This window comes from Haliotis rufescens, unplaced genomic scaffold, assembly GCF_023055435.1.
Source record: "Haliotis rufescens isolate VD_foot unplaced genomic scaffold, xgHalRufe1.0.p SCAF_2, whole genome shotgun sequence".
NCBI classification, from domain to species: Eukaryota; Metazoa; Mollusca; class Gastropoda; order Lepetellida; family Haliotidae; genus Haliotis; species Haliotis rufescens.
In genome coordinates this window covers 74,904,655-74,930,638 of record NW_025963890.1, presented here as the reverse complement: position 1 = coordinate 74,930,638, position 25,984 = coordinate 74,904,655, and the positions used below count along the sequence as shown (strand labels likewise).

At 38.3% G+C, this 25,984-nt stretch overlaps 1 protein-coding gene across 2 annotated transcripts in view; it reads right to left on the bottom strand.

Annotated features, from left to right (window-relative positions):
- Positions 1 to 25,984, bottom strand: part of LOC124133274 (transportin-1-like) — a 37,666-nt gene that overhangs the window by 8,222 nt on the left and 3,460 nt on the right. For both annotated transcript variants that reach the window (XM_048400563.1, XM_046497630.2), the window contains exons 4-17: positions 17,190 to 17,323; positions 16,360 to 16,441; positions 14,374 to 14,496; positions 13,159 to 13,338; positions 12,247 to 12,351; positions 10,149 to 10,209; positions 6,997 to 7,322; positions 5,903 to 6,052; positions 4,331 to 4,405; positions 3,559 to 3,645; positions 3,245 to 3,352; positions 1,618 to 1,773; positions 1,008 to 1,095; positions 262 to 360 (exon numbers count right to left, since the gene is read on the bottom strand). In XM_048400563.1, coding sequence (XP_048256520.1) covers positions 262 to 360; positions 1,008 to 1,095; positions 1,618 to 1,773; positions 3,245 to 3,352; positions 3,559 to 3,645; positions 4,331 to 4,405; positions 5,903 to 6,052; positions 6,997 to 7,322; positions 10,149 to 10,209; positions 12,247 to 12,351; positions 13,159 to 13,338; positions 14,374 to 14,496; positions 16,360 to 16,441; positions 17,190 to 17,323 — 1,774 coding nt within the window. The remainder of the gene's footprint in view (positions 1 to 261; positions 361 to 1,007; positions 1,096 to 1,617; positions 1,774 to 3,244; positions 3,353 to 3,558; positions 3,646 to 4,330; positions 4,406 to 5,902; positions 6,053 to 6,996; positions 7,323 to 10,148; positions 10,210 to 12,246; positions 12,352 to 13,158; positions 13,339 to 14,373; positions 14,497 to 16,359; positions 16,442 to 17,189; positions 17,324 to 25,984) is intronic.

The window sequence follows — 25,984 nt, the reverse complement described above, 5'->3', positions numbered from 1 at the left end:
TACATTTCAGCAGATTGATAATTGTTAAGACAATTGATCAACAGTGTGATCAATAAATCAATCGCTCCAACACAAGTTGACACGAAACTGAACAGTCACTAAAGCCTGACTACCTGATCCATTTGGTCGCCTATATGGCCAGCATAGGTTGCTGGGGACCTGTTCTAGCCTGGGCTGATTCCAATGTCCAGGATTTACTTCAATATAAACATTGATTGTTTTGAACGATTGAGCAAGTAACAGTTACAGAGAAACACCTACCCATCTTTATTGAAATCTCGCCAATGGCCCATGTAGCGTTGTTGCAGACAGATATGAATTCTGGGTTCAAGTTGTTTCCTAAGATTGGCATGAAGTCTCCTGAAAAATGTAAAGCAATAATAAACAGTGGGCCAATTACTAATGATTTTCTAAAACTATCTCTTGTGCAAGCAGTTTGCCATGATCAGACAGTACGATACATTGAATCATATGTTGTCATGAGTAAAATGTCATCATGCCTCAGCAAGTATGCACTTAAACTGCTTAATGTTGTCATGGACTGGTCATCATGGTATCCATTGTGGACATACAGGAAAAAGGGAAGTGAATGAGCAAAGGTACATCAGTATGGCAAGCTTGTACCCAATACATATATACCTTCACATTCTGGTTAAGAAACGAGTGAGTGAGTTTGGTTTAACACCAACGAGAACAGTATTTTAGTTATACCGACATGTCAGCTTAATGTGGGATAATAAACCTGGAGTGATGCAGGTCTTAAATGTTTACCACTCTGGTCAAACCTACAAGCATGGGTATGGTGCTAACAAACCTAGAAACATCATTGGGGACAATCTGGTATTCAAATGCAAATCTGCACAGCAAATACCTACACCTATGGCATTACAGATGACAGAGCCCTCCGACAACCGATCAACCAACCAACAAACATACAATATGAATTCACAAGTATTAACTATAATCCTTTGGCTGGTTACTGGTAAGTGACAACATTTCTTCCTCACCTATGCATGGTCTGACATGCTGGAAACAAGCTTTGGTCAGGTCTCCGAGAAGGGCGAAAGAGCTCTGTCGAACCTCCGGCATAGGGTCCTGCAACCAACATCATCGATTAGTTTGACAAAATTAATTTCATCTTCAAACACATCAGCTATCACAAGGCCAAACAGTAGTGGCCTGTCATCATTACCTGTACTCCCTAACAATGTAGGGACATAAGGCTAGGAGAAACAAGGAAATGTTTCTCGGGCATTGTTATGTCACTTTAAAGGATGCATGTCAGTAATTAATATTAGTAAAAAGGAAATATTTTTAAAATACCCATGTCATATAAATCATACTCTGTCATTCATAAAATGACATGCTTGACAACTGAAATTGTATTTAAAGAGACAAAAGCAATGTGTGCCCAGTTGAAGAAACCTTATTTTTACATGTTCAAAATGTGTACATTTTCTGTCCATTTTATTCAGTTCCAATATGTAGCAAAACTGGTTCAGAATTATATCCTGCAAATGCTTCTAGTCAATGAGGACTATCATCATTGGATGTTTACTTGTCCTGAGCACAATAGTCTGGGGCTAGCAATTCCCATGAAGTTGAAAGGTTGCATACCTGCATACACTGGAAGAGGAGTTTGAGAATATTGCTGTTGGCCACCAGGCTCTCTATGTGGTGCTCCAGACCTTCAGCCAGACCACTCAGCAGGTCCAACGCCACGATCATGAAGTCTTTGTCCGGTGGGTCATAGTGGTCAGGCGTGCTCATGTTCTGCAGCAAGACAGTGTTGAGAGTATGTGAAGGAGTGGGTTCCTTGTCTGTACTCAGTATCTCAAAATTGAGTTTGGACATGCGTCATGGCAAATATGTGATGGACACACTCGTAATCATCAGGGGACAGTCCTACTGCTGCTTACAATCTGCCCTGGAAGTTCCATGTCATGGCTGTGTGTTGTGGTGTTGTGGTGGTGGTGATGTAGTGGTGATGATGTGGTGTGGTGATGATGTGGTGTGGTGGTGATGTGGCACGGTGGTGATGTGGCATGGTGGTGATGTGGTGTGGTGGTGGTGGTGTGGTGTGGTGTGGTGTGGTGGTGATGTGATGATGTGGTGTGGTGTGGTGGTGTGATGGTGATGTGATGTGGTGGTGATGTGATGTGGTGGTGATGTGGCATGGTGGTGATGTGATGTGACGATGTGGCATGGTGGTGATGTGATGTGATGATGTGGTGTGGTGGTGATGTGGCGTGGTGATGTGGCGTGGTGTGGTGTGGTGTGGTGTGGTGTGGTGGTGGTGTGGCGTGGTGGTGGTGTGGCGTGGCGTGGCGGTGATGTGGTGTGATGTGGTGGTGGTGGTGGTGGTGTGGTGTGGTGGTGGTGTGGTGTGGTGGTGATGTGGTGTGATGTGGTGGTGATGTGGTGTGATGTGGTGTGATGTGGTGGTGATGTGGTGTGGTGTGGTGTGGTGTGGTGTGGTGTTGTGTGGTGGTGGTGGTGTGGTGGTGGTGGTGTGGTGTGGTGTGGTCCGGTGTGGTCCAGTGTGGTGTGGTGTGTGCATTGCATTGTGAGCGGTGAGGCAAGATCAGACAGTACGATAAATTGAATCATATATTATCATATGAAAAAGTGTCATCACATCTTGTCAAATATACAGCTGCTGTTCTGGAATTTCCATGTCATGGCTGTTTGTGGTGTGGTGTGGTGTTGGTGGTGTTGTGGTGGTGGTGTTGTGGTGGTGGTGTTGTGGTGGTGATGTGGTGATGTGATGTGGTGTGGTGGTGGTGATGTGGTGTGGGGGTGATGTGGTGTGGTGGTGATGTGATGTGATGTGGTGTGGTGGTGGTGATGTGGTGTGGTGGTGGTGATGTGGTGGTGGTGGTGATGTGGTGTAGTGGTGATGTGAAGTGGTGTGGTGGTGATGATGTGGTGTGGTGGTGATGATGTGGTGTGGTGGTGATGTGATGTGATGTGATGTGATGTGATGTGATGTGATGTGATGTGATGTGATGTGGTGTGGTGTGGTGTGGTGTGGTGTGGTGTGGTGTGGTGTGGTGTGGTGTGGTGTGGTGGTGATGTGTGCATTGCATTGCATTGCGAGTGGTGAGGCAAGATCAGACAGTACGATAAATTGAATCATATATTATCATATGAAAAAAAGTCATCACATCTTGTCAAATATACAGCTGCTGTTCTCTACCCAACAGCGGAGCGGAATTACAGAGACGGTAACATGCTGACTTACATAGTTTTGGTTGAGAGTCTGTTCGACCAGCGAGACACATCTTCTGTACACAGGTTCACAGTAGGGCAAGAAGCCAGACTGCAGGGCAGTAGCCACACTCGATAAGCACTGGAATACACAGAACAAACACTTAACTGCCTCCACATCTCACTACAGAACCTACAGCCACCAAATCCATACATTACCAAATAAATACAACTGTCCTTGTTATACTAATGCAGTTCAATATATGTTTATTCTATAAGGGACATTCTCAACATTTTTTTCTCATCAAGATACTTTCCCAATTCCATAGAATCCGAAATACCACACACCTCCAACAGAGGGAAGAGATCCTTGTCCTCATCCTTTAGCATGTTCCACTTCTGTATAAGAGGTGGCATCAACAAGTTGACATATTCCTGCAAGAAAGTTCACATATTACTTGCTGTCGATGTACAGGTTGCATGGACAAGACAGAGATGGCATGGCAGGGACAGAAAACGAAAGAATATTGTACTGGGCAAAGAATTTACAAAGAATACATCATTAATGTGTGTTTGAATGAAACAGGATGTGTGTGTTTTCATGGTGTGTTACTTCCTATCCATGTACAGAGTGTGTGGACAAGATGGAGACAGCATGGCAGTGTCAGAGAACAGCTGTCTTCACAAAGATCAGTAAGAGAGAGTTCATGGTATCATCATAACTGCCATTAACATGTCTCAGTACCAGGGACAGATCATCACATAGCCTGAGTCAGACAGTCTATAATGTCAAGGTAACCCCAAAGCAAATAACATTCGATCCCTTTTAGGGGTGTCCTAGAAAATAATTACACGAGTAATCATTTCAGGATTATTTCTACCTCTACTCATTACCATATTCAGGATATGACGATCCACATCTCCACCACACAAACAAAAATTGCTTCTTGACATGAACAAAGACTAGCCCCTAATATAAATCTGAACAACATATGAATATGGCCCAATAATGATAAAGATGTATATTGATACGAAGTACCATGTCAATGTCAAATTGCTGTGAATCATTATGTCCGTCAATACACACCATAAGTTACAACATAAATATGGGTGTACTCACTGGTTTGTTCAGATGGTGGCCGACAGAGTCTGCAAGAGTTCCAATAGCATCATAAAGGATGAGCAGGTTCTTATGCTGAAAACAGAAATCACTAACAGTTATGATAAAGCCAACTAATTCCTGGAAGGTCAGAAAACAAGTACCAAAAACATACACTTTTCAGTTCACTAGAGCAGGAATTTGTCTCAGGATTCAAACTAAGTGCCCTTAAACACTGGAAAAAAAGAAAGAAAAGTCATCCTTTTCCCCCACAAAGTTTGGTGTTTTGTATAAGTTCTATTTTCGCAAGTTAGGAGCCATTGTAACACTGCATTCAATGCAATAGAGTAAAACTAAGCACTGAGGCCTTTTTAAACCTCTTTATAGGTCCTGTTATCAGTGAAATACAAGTTATACAAAACAATAACAATTAAAACTGACTTTAACTACAAGAATTGGGATGTAATTCCAATTTGGAAATTTGTACTGCCATTGGCTGCAGATTTGGGGAAAAAAAAATAAGCCTCTGGGTAGGTCCATACATATATCCCTGCTTTTGGTAGACTTGTTTTCACACACTAATTTCACTCACAACAAACTAATGGCCACGTCAGAGCTTAGACCCATGCCAAGTGATTGCATCACATAATCTTGAGAACTACAGCTCTACCTAATTCAAGAGAGAATGAGTGTTGTTTTATGAGCAGACATTTGAATGTTTCAGAGATATCATGTGACCTGAAAAGAACAGAGTGTGGTCTTGGCATTCCAATTCCTGAAACCATGACGGCGAACCACGTAATCTGGGCACAATGACAGGCAATCAGCCAAGTCACAGAGTTTGATCACCCAATATAATTTGGTTGCATAATTGTTGTGCCTTTCATATAGCCAACAGTGTACAAAATGACTGCCTGCCCACCTACCCGCCTGCCCGTGGCTTTTAACTTTTCTGTTGGGCTGCATGAAATTTTCCTCCAGATAATCTTAAGACTACTTAAGTATTCAATTTTATAATAACTTCTTGTAGATTCTCAAGCAATTGTGTGCATTATTTCAACTAAATCAAGAAATGATTTTCTCTTATTATTTTGGTGATTTTTCAATATTTACATCTGAATGCGGGCAGGTAACTTTAAAGATGTGAAGGAATCACTTATGGGTCATCTGCCTGACTCTCTTGTTGGGTTTTAAAATTATTTCAAACACATGGTAACAAAGACATTCTGTGTCTGAACATGGAGTCAAGTAAAATCCTGTTTGGTCTAGTCGCTCAGGTCATAAAAGTCCATGTGATAACACAAACTCAACTGAAAATGATGCAGAGAGACATATTCAGGCAAGCAGACGCAAAAAGACTTGGCACAGACTGCAAAGATCAGTAACATGTCCCCCATGAAAGCAAAGCAATGACGATTCTTCATTTGCACGCTATTTCATTTTCATTTGACCTCAATTTACCTCTTAAGATCAACATTATGCCTAACTGAAAGCATGCACCCAGTATGGGTCAGATAACGCTTGCAAAGTCAAAAGATATACAATATTTCTACTGGACATTGGGACTGACAAATCAACAGCAAATTTTTTTACCTGATACTTGGAAAATGCAAAGACCAGTGTTTCTAGGATAAATCCGAGATAGGGAACCAGTTCTGTACAAGCTTCCTCCTCCAGGGTGGCAAACGCTGAACAGGCTGCCTCCTGGACTCGCTTGTTGGCATCCAGCACCCGCTTCAACAGCTGCAGCAGAACACAACACATCACATCACCACACACTCAGCATCTTTTTCATTCATTCATTGTTTGTTTGTTGTTTCACACCTCATGGTATCCTCATAACTACCATTAAATAATCAAGTCTGGACCAGACAATCCAGTGATCACTATGTTGAGGAACGATCCATGCCATCAGGATACGATGATGCTGAACCTGAACACAGGATCCACTAAGTTGTCTCTTACGACCAGCATAAGATGCTGGGGACCAATTGTAACCAACACAGGGATTTACATTGTCAAACATTCGAAGGACATAAATCATTATGAAGTACAATGATGGTCCCTCAAAGCAGGGATAAAAATCTATTTTTTTCATTCATTTATCCAAACTGTGAGGTGCTGGGTACTCATAAACATCAGATGGGCATTTTGGGAAATATGTGTGCAAAAGAGAATTATTTATTTAATAGAATAAGCTGTTTGTCTTTATTCTTGCAATCAATATCGTTACACTAACTGTCACGCACTATCACATTAGGTTATTGTGAACATAATACAGGTGAAGATAATCCTTGCCATTTATATCTTATTCATATTTCTCAGTGTGCCCTTTAGGCACAGGTAACACACCTTCACTGTGGCATTCTCCATGCCTTAAGGAAGGAACTCTAAACCCTGTAACGGCTTCATGTTTCAGTTAAAGACCTGGGTATTGCTGCTTGCCAGATATTTTTGTCCCACACTATTTGTGAGTTCTCAAAAAGGTTTTGCCAATACTTTGGTAAGGCGGAATGACTCTTTAAACTTGTTGAAACAATATCAAAAGACTTTTATGCAAATTTCTTTCATGACAAGCTGCTTAGTATTTCAGATGAACTCAAAATGTGACCAGTAACCATTTAAAATAACGTTTCCACATAATGAAAACTCATCTATTTCAACAATAATCCATCCTTTCAACATACCTCTTCCATTAAAGGTTTTAGAAAGTTTTCATGCGGTTGCCCCACAACCCAATGAGCATATCTGCTGAGCGTCCAACACGTGATGGATCTAACCAGCGCCTTCTTGTCCGACAGACAGCGTATCAGGTAAGGGATAAGCTCTGGCAGATGTGGAATCATGCCATTCATACAGCCTTCAGCGATAGCTCCCAATACAAGAATGCCAGATTCCTTGATCTCCCAATCCGTGTGGAACAGAGTCTCCTTCAGAATAGGAAGAAGAACTGGAAGGATCTCTTCATGGAACACATTAGCTAGAACATCCAGAGCAGCTGCAGAACACTTTCCTGGAAGCAGAACATGATACAAGTATGTGAAAAGCTGGAACAATGATACAATGGTTGATACAATATCAGTGTTCCCGCTGGCTTTCGAAACTGCCAGTACTTGTGGACTGGCAACACTAAAAATTACTAGTCCCCCCTAATTTTTGTCAGTCCCACTTTCCACAAATAAATAAACATATGAAAATTACCTGGCTTAAATTCTTTCAGTATCATGTTCGACTGCAAAGTAACCTAGTTAGATCTACTCTTCATTCACACAAAGTTCAGTCACAATTTACTCTTCTATTTCTTTTATATTTCTGTACGATGTCGCTACATATATATTCTTAACCTCAAACCAAAGCAAAATGTTATTTCTTTGTACTTAAAATGGACAACGGGAAACCCTGATGGTAAGCTGACTTCGATAAAAAATATACTTATTTGAATATCGCCAGTGTTTTGTTCAACAACAAAAATTTATATGGTACTTTATTGGCCGGTCCAAAGGGACTGGCAGTCACATGAATTACCAGTCCAAGCCTAATGGTACCGGTGAAAAACCTGGTAAATACTGGTAAACGGGAACACTGAATATCAGTTACAATAACAAACACTGACATGGACATAATTGTAGGTACAGGATGTGACGCTTCTCCAATCAGACTTGTGTACACACACAAAAGCCTAATCAGACATGTGATATGAACATGAGTTTGTTGTTTTACGCTGGACTCAAGAATATTCCAGATACATGATGCAACCTGCCATCAAATCTGGTTAAAACAAACCAGTGGTTGATATCATAAACAAAGATTCAGAAGCTGATGCGGTACAATGGGAAACAATCAACCAGGTCACAGGGCCTGACAAACTTCTCCACATTCCACCCCGTATGACAAGAAGAATAGGGTGCTGCTGTCCTAACCTAACCTGGAAATACCATCACCCAGATATAAAGATATAAAGCCACTGAGCTGCAGTAGATTGATTGTAAACTCTCAACTTGTGATGACAGGCACTATTTAAGTTGTGGGACATAGAATGTTGAGCCATCAATTCCTTTTTGGTTTGTATGTTATTTGACATTCCTAACGTAAAACAAATGGGAAACAAAGCTGAGGTCATAATACGATTACAGATTTATGCATCATTCTGCACAATCATTAATATAGTTTCATAATCATTCCTCAAGCAAAGTTTCTGTAGGCATTTGGTGAAAACCCAAAGTGATGCAGGTCTCAAACGTTTACCACTTCGGTGAAACCCACGAGCACGGGTATGGTGCTGACAAACCTAGAAACATTATCAGGGCGAACCGGGATTCGAACCCACAATCATAGGTTTCTGGCATGGACATAATTGTAGGTACAGGTTGTGATGCTTCTCCAATCAGACTTGTGTACACACACAAAAGCCTAATCAGACATGTGATATGAACATGAGTTTGTTGTTTTACGCTGGACTCAAGAATATTCCAGATACATGATGCAACCTGCCATCAAATCTGGCTAAAACAAACCAGTGGTTGATATCATAAACAAAGATTCAGAAGCTGATGCGGTACAATGGCAAACAATCAACCAGGTCACTGGTCCTGACAAACTTCTCCACATTCCACCCCGTATGACAAGAAGAATAGGGTGCTGCTGTCCTAACCTAACCTGGAAATCCAACTGGTGCAAAAAAGTAAAAAATAACTTGATGGAGGAGGATGGGGAACACTATCACCAATTAGGAGATAACCCCGCTAAATTGAATTTGGAACCGAACGCGCAGCGTGAGGTTTCAAATGTTAAATTTAGCGCGGTTAAATCTACAGGTAACCTAGCTCTACATTGAAAACACAGTATGTTTATCTCCATTCTACCATGACTAAATAAAACGCGAACTCTTTGGTGTAAGCAAATATACTGAGTGAAGCGGCATGGGTTAAGTTCAGTGTTTTGAGTGGGTTAACGATATGAATGACGGAATCGCAGAACAAAATATGGTGATGTATATACTCAAGCAGTTTGTTGACACCGTAATACTTCACTCGAACATATGACAAGGCATTGAAAGCATATATAACCACAGCAATTTGGTAAGCTAACATGAGGTGGGCATCCCTAAAGAAAACAAAGCAAGCTTTGCAAGGCTTTCGCTCCACATCGCACGTCACTATTATGACGTCATATCGCTCATTGTGACGCAAAAGTTATGACATCACAGTCGTATATAGAAAAGCGCCAAAATTCCAAGCTCTCTGTTGTCTCCAAAACATAAATACGTTCCCTTTGTTGATTTCTATCGTGTTTTTCTGCATGAAATGTATTGCCACACATCCTTTGAATATTGTAGTAACCGCATCTGGGGATTTTGTAACCTATAATTGTAGATATAATTATTTAAATATGCCTACCGACAATGACTGAAAATAGTACTATTCTATGAATATTAGCATCCGCGGTGATGCGGCCGTCAAACCAGCTGTTTCAATCAGAGGGGGTTTATTGTGATTTAATAGCCTCTGATTGACCAATCAGAATCGAGTAAATTCCAAATTCATGGTAGAATTCAAGATATAAAGCCACTGAGCTGCAGTTGATTGATTGTAAACTCTCAACTTGTCATGACAGGCACTATTTAAGTTGTGGGACATAGAATGTTGAGCCATCAATTCCCTTTTGGTTTGTATGTTACTTGCCATTCCTAACATGTAAAACAAATGGGAAACAAAGCTGAGGTCATAATACGATTACAGATTTATGCATCATTCTGCACAATCATTAATATAGTTTCATAATCATTCCTCAAGCAAAGTTATTGTAGACATTTGGTGAAAGAGTAACAATGAAAACTCACGAAGGTTCCAGTCTGACAGACTGTCGTCATCATCATAGCCGTCGTCTGATCCCTCACCATCCTAAAATTAAGACATGTCACAAAATGAAACATTCTACAAACATATTTAATTGAAAACAAGAAATAAAATTCAATTGCTGCCTCATCAAACGGCGACAGAAATTGGCACTGGTCCTGTAGTCCTTGCCAAACTGCCCAATAGTTAAGGTATCATAAGGACTAGTAGAAATTTGTCATTATTAACTGTACCCACAATTGGAAAAGAATCCATGAAGTAGTTTTCAAGTCATAGGTCGCACAAATCTTGAAGTAAAAAAAGTTTACAACATGAAAAACATCATGTTTTTCATAAAAGACACATTTCAAAATCAAACTTTGCACTGCACCTCTTCCATTAATATGGACACTGTTACCTAAATTTGAAAAGAATCCATGAAGTAGTTTTCAAGTTATAGGCTGCACATATTTTTAAGGGAAAAAGGCAGCTGTATTCTTTCAGAAAATCCATTATTGAATTCAAACTTTGCACCGCATCTCTTCTATAGGTATAAAAAGTGTTCAAGTTTGAAAAGAATCTACAGTGATCGCTCGCTATTGCGCTACCAATGGGGTCCAAATAATTGGTGGGCGTTATAGACGATGAGCCGTTTAACCGAGGCCGAGGCGGGGGAGCGCGCTCGGCAAATCTCAAATCATCAATAGGCCTACGTGTTTATCTCACGTCACGTCAAAATAGTATATATTTTTATATTTCACAATGTCTGAAATACGTATTCCATTCTAATTTATCATTTTTTATCAATAAATTAAAAAATTATTCACTATTTCCCGCGATGTTATTGAAAATAAAGTTCTCGGACACACATTTCGACAACGGGTCCGCATCGAACATGTCAAAGAGCAAAATAAAGACTATTTTAAGCAAATCTTTAAATATATTATACAAAGTGATAAATAAAATCAACAAAAATATATCTAAAAGTAATCAAACTTACATCTAAGTTATTATTTCCATCGTTTCGTGCGATCGCGTGTAATGTAAGTCAAATGACATCTCGGCTTTCGTCGCCTTGAATTCTCGGCTCGGACACAACGTTTAATGCAAAAATATATGCATGAAAAATCTTTGTCACAGCTCGTAACCTAGCACGATACATTCGCGAAGTTCCATATTTTTAATATATATCGTGATTTCCTGCTTAAAACGTTCAGAATAACACGATTTAACAAAAAATCTTTCGCTAACTTCTGAAATTTATCAAACACGAGCTTTGTATCACAGCTTGATTGGCTGCCTGAGGTCACGTGCTCAAAATTGACCAATCACGAAACTTGTAGCAGATTTCGGCAAGAAAGCGTCATTAGAAACAAATTTTAATCCAATGAAATCGCTTGTTATAACTACGGGGAAAAAACAGGCGATGTTACGAAAGCGCGATTACGAAATGAATGACCGCCTTGTTGTGACAGCAACTACATGTGTGTGACAGTTGAGCCTTAAATTGGATTGCCCACTAATTAAGAATATAAACTTCACTTGTGGTTCTCTTTTATTGCATGCATGCGCTTCTAAGATCAAAGGATGTATAGTGTGAAAAGTTAACTAGTAGAACAATCGTATTTCCGGGACCTGCCGCGGATGTTTTCAAACAGATTATTAGAACTCCATTCAGCGATAAACCGTTGATTATGCAATGAGAAGCGTTATGTGCAAATAAACAACGAACAACAATACAATCATGTCTGTGTAAAACTCTCAGTATTAAAAGTGTACATAAATTTTGGGAGCCATGCGTTACCGCGCGTAATAACCGAAGTAGCGCTTTATCGAAGAGCGCAATAGCGAGCGATCACTGTATATGGTAATATTTTTTCAAGTTATAGACCACACAAGAAAATGTCCTCGGGAGGACGGATTGACAGAATTCCTCCGTGTAACTATATACCCCTGCCCTTTTAGGTCCATAGTGTTCTGAACGTTTTTGAGTGAGTGAGTTCGATCCAGCGTAAAGGTACAATTGATGAGGTTTCCTCACAGTGAAGTATGCATGTTTATCAAAATGTATTCATGAACAGAGGATTCCTTATTGATATTCACCTCGTCTCCTTCCTGGTGCTTCTGGCTGTGTGTCTTGGACTTGTGGAAGCGAGGTTTGATGTCAGATTCCTTGTCTGGGATCATCTCATCCTCCTCCACGTCTCCCTGACAAGCAACATATCAAGCAGTTAGATATCTTCATGTTTGCTGTTTAACGCCCCACTAAAAATGCTATATTCCAGCCATATGACGGCGGTAAATCAAATCCGGATTGGATAATCAAGTGATTATTGGAAGCAATGATTCATGCTTACATCTGTTACAATAACCAGAAATCAATCCAGTTGCCTCTTACAACCAGACCTGACTGCTGGGGACCAATTCTAACCCAGAATCCCTTTGGGGGTAGTTATCTTCATGGAACATGCAGCTAAATCTCATGGGGTGAATCATGTTCAATGTTGTAGTCAGCAGTATTCCAGCTGTATCATGGCAGCCTGTACATGATTGAGTCAAGGCTGGACAAATTAGTGGTTAAAAATCATGAGCAATGATCCACATCATTGGAGCTGGATGTCCTGTGATCAGCTGAGCCTGACCAGCATCCAATTCAGTATGCACTGATATAAGGGTCCTGGAGACATTCTAACCGTGGTCCCAAAAGAATATTTATCAAAGAATGTAAATTGGCCCTTACAATATTTTTTCATTCCTTGACATGGGTTAAAAAACACTAATGATAATAAAATCTTTTGTAGCGACCTAAAGTCCTTGTCACAACCTTAATGTTACAAGTTAAAGAATGAGGGGGTCCCTTGACTTAAATACTACAGGAGCAAACCCCAAGGGTCTGTGGATCCCCGTTTATTTTGAACACTGTTATGCATTTACTGAAACTTTCACCATTTCAAACATCTTCTGAAAACGAAGTGTCACCCTTCATAGTACGGTCAAACTCAAACAAAATATCACCTTCAGCAGTATTATATCAATCTCCGAATACTTCATTCCCTTGACGAGGACAGGGACCAGTTTTTCGATGTGTGGTGCCAGAACATCCTTACAGATGGGCTGTTCTGCCAGTGACAGCCAGAACTCGCAAGCCTCCAGGGCTACTGTGTCATCATCATCTTGGGTCCGCATCATCATGTACTGCAACAGTCAACAACACTCTTTATTAGATACCCACATTCATCTGAATAACAGTCTGTGTAGCAACTGTGTCTTGGTTTGTTTGTTTGTTGTTTAAAGCCGCACTCAGCAATATTCCAGCTATATGACGGCGGTCTGTAAATAATAGAGTCTGGACCAGACAATCCAGTAATTGATATCATGAGCATCAATCCACGCTATTGGGATCAATGACATGCATCAACCTTTTACGGCAAGCATGGGTCGGAATCTTCATGGGGCCAACTGTGTCGAGTACAGTCCAGTAAATGTCCGTGTGTTCTGGTCACCTTGTACTACAGTCCACATACAAAGACCAATATTGAGTGAAAAAAATGACAAAATAGGTGGGACAAGCAGGCTCAAAGGGTTTTGGCAGACTGTTGAATAGTATTGGAAGTCTAATTGTGTCAGCTTATAGACCAAACTAGTTTGTTGTTAAACACCGCACTCAACAATATTCCAGCAATATGACAGCTGTCACACTAGTAAATAGCCTCTAAAGAACACCTCTTTGTGCTTGTGACGTAGATCAATTATATATCAAATGCTATTCTCGTAATTGGGAAATTTTCATGATTTCAGCAAGTCTAGATAGATATTCTTCTGTTCAACAACCAAAATTGTAAAATATCTTTTAATAGGACATTTGATAGGGCAATAATTCAATATCTAGCAAAATTAACTGATCTAAAACCCTGTTTTTTAGACTATTGATAATTGATTCCTCTTTCAAACCTCTCAATTGGTTCAGAAATGTATGTATGTATTACCATCAAGATATCCCTGCTGGCCCATCATAAAGAACAGTTAATTATGTAAGCATAAGAAAAAAAAGAAAAAAATAATTTCTTTTTCACTTTCGCAGACATCAGACCAAATAAATCTGTTATCCAAATATTGAAGAAGAAAAAGCCATTCACATAAACTCAATTTAAGTTAATGTAACACAGGTGGCATAACTGCTTGAAGGTAAAATAAACAGACTGTTTCTCAGGGAGTGTATGGACTACTGACCTCAATAATGTTGTTGATGTGTGGCATTAGCCTGTCCATCCTGACCTCCACCAGCATGACGAGCGCCCGGCACACATTCTTCCTGACCTCCTGGTCTTCATCCGTTGCCAGGAAAAACAGGTTCTACAAAGAGACATCACAGTCAGAGACGTTAAACTAAAACCACAGCAGTGTCCTCTGGATACAAAATGTTGACATCAATCTAACCGAGCTTTACATCTATGGCACAGTTAGCAGAGTCCGCTGAATCATTGTGACCTGTGATCAACCAAGCCTGGGCAAGTCAAACCAGTAGATGATAGCATTAAAGCAAATGTTTGTGCCTACACACTGGTCACAGATTAAAATGGACACAAATGGTCAACATTGCAAGACCTGGTGGTGTTACAAATAGCATGGCTGTTCAAAAATGCATATTGCAGCGTTAGGAATTGACACCAGTCCTTAAGTCCTTGCCAAACTGCCCAATAGATAAGGGATCATAAAGACTAGTAGAAATTTGCCATTGGAAGGGTTTTGCTATTTGTTATTATAAGGAATAGTTTTAGTTTCTACCACTGATATTGTATGTTACATAAAACTGAGATTTCTAGTCCGTAATCTGGTGCACTGTAAGTTTAGTGTGTCTATATCAACATGACCAGTGGTTAATTTTCTTCAATCTGACATCACATTGAAACCCCTTCATCAAACATGTGATACCAAAAGACCTTGGGGATCTGGGCATGTGCAATGATATGACATCAGTGCATGTCTTGGACATGCCATCAGCCTGGAACCCCTATATACACGCCTTGGTATTCTGCCCAGAATCCAACATGGAGGTGAAATGGAAATTAAGAAATAAAGTGTCAGAGATGAAATGATATAACAGAATGTGTACTGGGATAAACAGCTGCCAAAAGAAACATCACTTTACAAAGAATGTAATGCTATTGGCCTTTGGGGAAACATGACATCCGTTTACTTGGTGCGTTGCTTGCTGTCCATGTACAGTGTGTGTGGACAAGATGGAGACAGCATGGCAGTGTCAGAGAACAGCTGTCTTCACAAAGATCAGTAAGAGAGAGTTCATGGTATCATCATAACTGCCATTAACATGTCTCAGTACAACAGTGTGAAAAACACATTACCTGTCTTGAATTGATTTGTAGTAAATGCTATTCTTAGCAATATTACACATTTTCAATACGTACCTAAGACATGTTAGAGCAACCCTACAAGACCAAAGCAGACTATCAATTGTAACATTTTACCGACTCATCAATATAGATTTGTATTGTGTGGTTTGTTCAGTATCCTGTACGTGATGCTGCATCAATATCTGGGCCAACAGCAATTGTTCCACATCTTCCTAATGGGAATATCTTGTCCTTAGATCATGAATATTCAATGAAATCAATTAATAGCTACCAACAATTCCTTTCTTGTACTATCCCATTAAGGTGTTCATAAATATAAGAGGAAGATCAATTCCTAGATTCATTTGAATTCTGTTTAACAAGCAAAAATAGGAGACAAAGAAAACTTTGTCGCAAAAGTTGATAGCCATGGACATGATAGATTACTTTGCATATGATTCAGACAGTCATTGGTTTTAATGAGTCTGGGAATGTTGTTTGTGCTGAAGTCGGCAATACTAGAGTCTTATCAAGACCACCTGTTAATTACCCAATCGGGCCAGGCAAACCAGTGGTTAATAGCATCAGTAACATTAAGACATAATGTTGTTTTCAATCAGCAAATTTCAAGCTATACAACAGGGGCCTGTAAACTACGGAATTTGAGCCTGACAATCCAGTTATATAGAGCAACTATCCATACCGCATGACCACCCTATTCATTAAGTTCTTAAACGTCAAACAAGAAAGCCTAGCTATTACAAAATCATGGGGCTGCTTATTATCAACAACCAACATTTCTACCAGCTTGATCAATAATATTAACACTGGGAAGGTATGAAAAGTCTTTAATTTTTTCTATTACCTCAATGAAGGTGTCAATGTGAATCATCAGTGCTTGTGTTCGGCCAATGATGAACTGGTTCACACAAGCTATGGCATGGGACCTGGAACAATGAAGAGCAGCATGTCACTCACAATGTCAACTAACCCGCATCGCACACACATTGATTTTCCTGATGTACTCAGTGGAATACTGGTAATTGTATTTCTGCAGATCAAGACAACATGGAAAATATGGCTTTCAATAACCATGGTTACAAAGCATATTAATCTGAGGGCAAAAGACATGGTTTGGACTACCTATATTTTCATTTACAGAAAACTCATTAACATAGACTATTATTTTTGGGTTACTAGTTACTGTAAATAGTTTTTATCAACTGTTTTATCAAAAATCTTTTGAAATTACATCATAGGCATCAATATGATGACAACTTCACAGAGTTGTTGACTATACACACAGCTCCAGATACGACTCCGCTAACAATATTTCCATATATCACGGATCATCAGAGTGTTTGTCGTCCCATATGGTTCCTGACTAATTTATCCCATGCCAAAAGCAATCCTTCATAATCCAGTATATTGTATCTCAGTTCTGTTGAAATAAATAACCTGGACACCTCACCCTCACACCTTTACTTTGGACGTGCCAGACAAGAGCATGAGCAGCTATACAAATATTATTAATGAAAATGATTTTTCTTTATGCCTCAATATTACAGTAGCATGGCAACATGTTGGACCAGACAAACATGTTGTTGACACTTGCTCTCCTGTGACAAGGAAATATTTGTTATTTGACATACGATCTTTGCAATGACAATTACTGAGACAATTAACTATACAAACCTGATCTTAGGGCTCTGGTGGCGGAAGAACTGCAGGAACTTAGGAATAAGGACATTGAGAGGCCTGCTGACCACATCACTGTCCAGTGACTCTGCTGAGTCCTCACAAATCTTCTGCAACGCACCAAATGCTCCCTGCAACATACAACAGATCCAGAGCTGACACAGGGGACAAGAATGTTTAAGATTCTAATGTTGCATGGAAGATAATACCCAAATACCGATATAGGCATCAGCTTGAAAGGCCTTGAATCACCATCCAGGCAATGATTAAAATGATTCAGAACCTACTATGTCTGCAAGTGGTGACTCAATTTCTTTTATGCATATGTATTATCCAAGTAAAAGAAATTACTTTTTATTTCAGAATAGTCTTGTGGACTAGTGCAGAACATATTTCACATGTTCTGAGAGCTTGTTGCTATTCCAGCGAGAAAAATATGTAGTAAAATCAAAGAAAGGATTACTGCTATGAAAATATAGCACTCAAACATTTGTCAATGCTATTTGTCATTGACAACTACCGTCAATCAATTTCTTATTTTGTCTTCAGCACAATATGATACTATGGAAAGTGGAATCACATGAGTTTTAAGCACTGCAATAGTCACCAAAACTATTTACTGCTTGTTGATTTAGAGTGGAAATGGTCACCTTGGATAAAATGGCACTGATGATGATACCCAAATGTTCCGGCAACAATACTACATGCCAAACTAAATGCCCGTGGCAGGCAATTTTAGAAAAATCATCACCTCTACAATGCTGCAACATTAGTTATTATTACTTAACATTAACTGGAAACTTTGAAATTCAAATCAGGGTATTTTCATAGACGCTTGCTGTCAATGTGATAAAATATGTGTCTCAGAGCAGGTCCAGATAAATCCCTGTGGTGAGTTCAATCTTACACAGCTCAGTTATACAAATACATTTCTGGTCCATGTGGGAGGAAAACACCAAGTGATGCAGACTGCAGCCCACTCTGGTGAAACCTAATTCTATGAGCAGATATTGTCAGAAGGAATTAATACAGAAACTTTAGGGCTTGCAGATTACAAAGTGCTGTCATCTTTTTAGAGCACATGATGAAATGGACCAATCTGAGATCTGTAAACCTCCAGATTATTTAAGACTGACAATAATTATGACACTTGGGCAGATTTTGAGGGATGTTCTTATCACAGCTGCTGGGGGCACACTAGTACAGACTCGTCACAGTGTTTGAATTAATAAATGTCTAGCGGTTAAGAAATAAATTATGACGACCACACATCAGTAGATTAAGTTTCTAAAATTTCCAACTGTATAGAAAAATATATATCCTATATTGGACGACACATCAGTAGATTAAGTTTCTAAAATTTCCAACTGTATATAGAAAAATATATATCCTATATTGGACGACACATCAGTAGATTAAGTTTCTAAAATTTCCAACTGTATAGAAAAATATATATCCTATATTGGATGACACATCAGTAGATTAAGTTTCTAAAATTTCCAACTGTATATCCTATATTGGACGACACATCAGTAGATTAAGTTTCTAAAATTGTGTACAAAAATATATATCCTATATTGCTTTCATCTGACATGTCCAAATCAGATACTCATGCAGCTCACTGACAAACAAGTATATTGTTATAGTATAGAGCTTGACTTAGATATATCATTTCAGACCCTAAACCACATGCCGCATGGAAATATGGCTACATCCACCACAGATACTACACAATTAGACTAAAGCAATACAATACACATGATACAGCTGCTGACATTTGAGCATTTTCTTTGGCAAAATACCTCAAATCAAATTACTTGGCAAGACATTTGAAACAAGATAGGATATATTTCTTCTAAATGCAGCAAGTTGATCAATTATTCAAGCCTGTAAGTGGGTTGACTCCAGAGAAACGGCTTGCATCCAGAAAATCAATACCGAAACACTTTACTCTCTTTCCGAAGCTTGCACAGATAGTCTGACACCAACAACCATCGGAGACGATTTCATCATTCCCAGTTACCGTTTCAAAACTCAATTCAACAGAAAAAAATCTTAGCATCATTTTCTCACCGATCTATGTGTTTTCATGTGTTTTTTTTCAGAAAGATAGTGTAAAATTAACACTGATGATGTATCAGATCTAGTTAATTGTTCAGTGGACACTGTACCTTCATCAATCATGAATCATTGTACAGTAAGGCCTGAATACACTGAACATCAAAGACGAACCATCTTTATGAAATATTTTGGAGGAAGCTGTACTAATTATAGACCATTGTTAAAATATGTATCAATTATCCTTATTTGATGTTTAAAAATATAATCCAATGTTGAAATTAAGTATGAAAGTCAAGAGGTCCTTGTCATGACACAGCTGATGAAAATTAATGATGCAAAGGAAATCAGGGTTAGAACTTAACACTAGCCTTCTAGTCCAGGTCAAGTACAAATTCTTGTGGGCTAGTGCAAACTTCCCCATTGTTTTAACATTAAAAGAGAATTTAACCTGTACCCGGGCTAGTAACGCTATTGAGTTAAGTTCTTCTGACCATGGAAATCAAAAGGTGTTTATCAGGCTTGGCTGTTAAATGGAGATTTGATATTTTTAGGATCAGTGGATCCATAAAAAAATTGTTGTGAATAACATTTATAATGAAAACACTGACACTCTGGGACACTCACAGATAGATCATTGAATAGTCACAATCACCAAATAAAAATTATTAAGCTAATTACCCCTGACAGTGTAGAAGTAGTTATTACATTGTTGGTCCACTGTAGCTAGGTCTTTCACTATATCCCTAACATAACCTTATAATAAAATGGCAATCAGTGTTTGAAATTAAACCTAAACATCAAGATGTCCTTGTCAAAGCCCAATGCTAAAAGTAAAAGGATTACTGAGTCCCTTGATTCAAACACTACAGGAGCAAACCTCAAAATCCCTTTAATTTCAAACACTGTCAATAAAGAAGGATCAAATAATAAAATTTAAACAAAACTTTTTTTACAGTAAACATTCACCCTGAATTTTCGCAATTAATTACTTCATGGTACACTTTCCTAATTTCTTTTGTAAACAAATTGACATAGCTAAATCTTCAGCTGAGTACAGAAATCCAACACTCCGCTAAGCAAAGCCATAAAGAGTAATTACTTCTAACTCAGAAAACGTGGAGCTGCCACATAGAGTATTGGACATCCCAGCTTTTGTTTCCACAAGAACTGTTTGTATTGATCATCTTGCTCTGTGTCAACCCAGTTTATATTGATCTTGTGTTTTCACATCAATACAGTTATTACAATCACTGGTTACGAGGAATGTAGGATGTTGTGCAACAGCACTGTAGCCTCAGTAGCCAATACGTTCATGAACAAACGCTACAACAACAGTAACTTAAGTCACTTTCAAGATGTCACTTAAACATGTCGAGGGTTCCATGCTTGGTCAGCAAAATTACAGTGTCATCAACAGGTTATCAAGCTCAGCCAGTAAAATTACAGTTTCAACAGGTTACAAAGCTTAGAACAATTACAGTTTTATCAACAGGTTATCAAGCTTAGTATAACTACAGCTTCATCAGGTTATAAAGCTGAGAAAAATTATAGTTTTATCAACAGGTTATCAAGCTCAGTCAAATTACAGCTTCATCAGGTTATAAAGCTGAGAAAAATTACAGTTTTATCAACAGGTTATCAAGCCCAATCAAATTACAGCTTCATCAGGAATAATATCATATGAATAATATCAAGCCATGCGTCACACCATCCTTGTAACATGGACACTATATATTTAGCAGTGTCTCGAATTAAGCAAACATTTCATGGTGTCCTTTTCATGATCCTAAAGACAAATATGAAAGTTAGGGTATCCCTAGATTCAAATACTATAGCATTAAATTTCAAGGATCCCAGAATGAATTTAAAACACTGCCTAGTCATTAAAATTTACAAACATTTCATTAGAAGCACACTTGGAAGGTGAAACAAAATCAAAACCGACAGACGGTTTCCTCAAGATTCTCATTAACTCTCAACGTACAAATGTCTACTATTCTACATGATACGATAGGATTCTGCTGCAGGATAATGAAAAGGTTCTTTCACAATGTTATGGGTTTTAGGAACACTGTACACAAATGAATAATAAACATCATAAAGAACTAAATGAAGTGTATAAACTACCTTTACTGGAACCTATTGCACAGGTTACAAATCATGTACAATTTTGTTTGTTGTTTAACACCGCACTCAGCAATATTACAGCTATATGACAACGGTCTGTAAATTATCGAGTCTGGACCAGACAATACAATGATTCACGTATCCAAATCATGTAGAAAGCCAATACATTTTTCAAAAACAAATTAGCCGATACAGGGTACCATATCTCAGTATCACATAGTGTTTGACGTTAGTGTTATAGCATACCAAAAGTTTCAACATTAATTTGTGTAGTTCCATGCTAAAATAATGAGGCCTGACCAATAATTATATGAGTTTTACTTGGCCGTAATTTTCATAAATGGTCACAAAATATGTATATTCTCAGGGAGATCCAGTTAATTTTAATGGATCTCTCATGAAGTGAGTTGGTCAATCATTAAATGAGTGGTTCAGTGATCAAGTGAGTGGGTCAGGAACTTCAAAAGGACTCGTAGGACATTTTGAATAAAAATCATGTCCAAGAAAACGAACTGATTTGAAAACCTGATGTCATTGGTACTTGACTGCTTTAGGTCGCAAGAGTGGAGAACGAGACAGGGCTGTGAATAATCAATACATTTGTCAGCATCACAGAGGGTGAGGAACAGATTAGCATCTCAACACCAACCGGAGATAAGAATCAGTCCTGATTCTATCAGCATCTCCAGTCTGTTGAACACAAGTCCTTAAGCAAGACAGCTAATGAAACAAGCTGATCCAAGGTTCAGGTGTTCATCAAGTCTTTCTTATACCAATAATTGATTTTGACTGCTTTCGGCTGGACCCTCTTCCGTTGCTTGGTAACAAATGGACTAAACGCTCCTTTGGGAACATCCAAGCAAGCATATGTCAATGGACTATATAAAAGTAGGAAGGAAAAAACTCAGAAGACTCCTTTTTCCAATTTATCTAATGAAGGGGTCATTTCTTTTGATCTGAACGTTTGTTATCACTAATTCTTTAATAAGAAGTGTACACTTTCTCTTTTCCATCATCTATTATCCAGTGTATTATATCTCCTTTCTATTTTAGTAAATAACCCGGGCCCATATGCTAGTATTGCTTCATTTTTCGTCAGGTTCAAATAACTGTCCTATCAAATTACACTTGAAAAATTCTTCCATTATTAATACAAATAATATACCTTGCACTCCCAATTAGTGTGGGCAGCATATCACCTGTGAACGCTTGTGAGCAAAAGGACGTTTCTTCCCCACCCCACATGTCAAATATCTCTTGATTTGATGTAAACTCCTTTACTTTTCAAATATTGAGTGGCCAGTATCTCTTTCAGGAGTCAGTTTAGTGGTAAAATTCAAGCTCACGAGGAAGACCTTCTGTGCTTAGTTACTGCTAAGAGAGTCGGGGAAAAAGATGTCACTTCCTAAACAAAGCTATAGTAGTGATTTGGTATTATATGATTTAGAATATCACGTAACCATGACAGAATGGACAAGCGGTGTATCAGTATGCTCTTATCACAGGAACATAAGGACTTCTTGGATCCATGAAATTAGCAATTAGCATATCTACATAATTTGTCAAAACCATAAACACGATAAAGTATGAGTCCCATGAATTAATGGGAACTCTGTTACAGTCTGTTCCAACACTTCAATAAATGAATCCAATTCAAGCCCGAGGGTAACCTTAATCAATCAAGCTGGGTTACGTACAAGCTTTAACATGCTCAGATCCAACTACCACAGCAAGAATTGATTTTTGGGTTAGTTTATAGAAATTCTTCTCTGGGTTCAATTACTAGTGCAGACATTCAAGGGTGCAATATCCCTCTCGAATTGATCAGCTTCTGTCAAGGAGACATGGGCATTGCTAAGCTAGTAGACTAGAATAGCTATACAGCTAACCCAAGCCTTGGAGAGGGACAACACCAACAAATCAATATAATCCCCTCAGCCAATTCCAAACGTAATTCTCTCGGGAATCCTCATTCTTGGGATCAAGCGACGGATTTTGTCAGCTACAATGTATCATGGTGATCAGAGGCTGCCTTGTTTTGCATCGATGTAGGAAAAACACAGGTTGCTGGTGATTGGATTGCTTGTGTCCACCAAATAATTTATTACGATAAGAGATCATTTTTCAGGTTAATTCTTCTTTCACATTGCATAAAAGATTTCAAACTAATCTGATTTCAAGAGCCCAAAGGAAATTAAGTTCGACAAATTGGTTGTTTACTTTACAGAAACAATCTAAGAAAATCTAAATAGCATTGATTGGAAGTAATTGGCAGGTACTGACTGAGTTGAAATGAAGGCAAGCCTAAAGTAAAGAATACACAACACCCAAGACTAGTGATTGTCCTGAACCAATACTCTGATAAAGAACAAGTTTTGAACGCCAATAACCATTTTTTACACTTCAGCTTTAATAAGGCTTTTGAGGCATGAGAGAGATTTTTCATTTTGAACGCTGGTGAGTAAGGGACAGTCATTAAAACATTTATCAAGACCATCTCAGAGGCACATATTTGGCCCCACGTCTGCAGCAAATATTCCCAATTTGAATCAACAAATTCCCCCAAACTCAGAATTTACAAAAATAAGAACATTAAAAAATCTAATTTTGAACAAAGTTACAACTTAGTTTGTAATCGTAGATAAATCCCTGTTGACACTGAAAGTCACAAACATATTTTACTTCTGATGGCTCTGGCAAGATATTTTCATTTCAGAACACCAAAATTGCCTGACAAAAATAATATACATCCTGTTCAAATGCTGATAGCCATTTAATAATGATACTAAGATATCCTCATCCAATGCCAAGTTTGAATGCCTATTTGGTCAGCATTGGCAACCAGTGTTCATATTCTGGAGTGCACCAGTGCAGCATCTGTTCAATAATGACTCAGTAATTACCACCTGCATGCAGCAGATGGGCACATGGTTTCAAATACAAAATGTTTCATATTATGAAGCTAACAGTCACTTAGAAGAAACATTTATCAATGTGCTCCAATTTCGAGAATGTGTAAATTGAAATGAGTCATGTGCATATCCCATTATGTGCCACCATGAATGCCCCCAGATTACATTTTCCTATTTATTGTTTACCGAAGCAATATTCCAGCAATATCACAACTCAAAGTAGATGAATATTCATATAATAATAAGAGCTTTTTTCCTCATGCATCTGTAGTAACGCAGTAGTCATCAAGGTACTTTCGGTTGATGGGAAGAGAGAGCCATCGATCAGACTTATAATTTTATGAAAATTTACCTTTAATAATTTATTACTTCTAATTTTATTTTCTGAATAACATATGGTAACAGTTTGAAAAAAGAAGACAACAGGAATAACAAACAATGAGGTACTATTGATCATAGGCCAGCCTTGCTCACGGCTGGCTGATCACAAGTTGCTTTAACAAGCTTGAAAGACGGGATTTAACATGTTTAAACTGCAGGGCAACAAACTTTATTAACGGGACTACTTTTATCAATTAGACATATTGGCAATCGATTTAACTGATTATTTATCCAATGCTCCACAACACCCGACTCATTATCAAAGCCTCTCAACAATCCTCATATGACAGGGACTTCATCTTCAAAACTGACACTTTTACTTGATAATTCATAATATGTTTCTTGCCAATTTTGAATGAAAAATGAATATCATATTTTCATTTTGAATATGAAAATAAGCAGCAAAGAGCTGGCTTGAAACAATGGTTCAGTGTAACAACACTGAGACATAGATTTCTTGGAATAATTCCTATTTCAGGCTTGATTCATGCTATTTACATACATATATACAAATAGGTCTTGTTCATCATGGAATAATAGGCAATGTCAGCAATCTAACTTTGAGTAGTCAATTATATAAATCAGTGCAATTGAACATATATATTACATTGGCATGTCTAGCACTGCTTGAACATAACATAAAAAGTAGAGCCAAGATGTACTATATATTAAAGCAACCATATATTCATGATATTAGTAACGTACAATTAAACTATTGATATATCACAACTGTCCATGGTCCAAACGCAATATTATTAATGAATAGTTGCCACCGATTCCACTGTATAATTGATAGAGTCGATAGATGCCATAAAACCAACATCATCAAACACTACTGTGATACTGCACAGCAATAACAATAATGCGCCCCAGTCACTCCTATATATAAATGAATGTGTAATAATTCCTGCAGATATTATTCTCCAAATAAGAACAAAGATATTTTTATCCTTGTCCAAAAATATTTTGGGTATGTTTTCCTCAACATAGTGTAAGGTCAACTGTCAGTATCAATATATTCATCATCCAAACTTCCATGCTATAAGGATTTGACACTTAATATGTGGCTAGCAGAATACTCAATATTGTACATACTAACAAAATAGCATGGACTTTTGGGATCTTTCACTAGACTGTGACAACAAAAGACTAATAGGGAATTTTGTTTTTTTTTCACAGGTATTCAATGAAATAATGTAAAACTTAGCACTTAAGCCATTTACTCTCTATTGTTCCTGTTAACACTGACATACATGTCACCATAAAGGCTATAATATGAACCATAATTCTAATAAACTGATTAGAGAATTA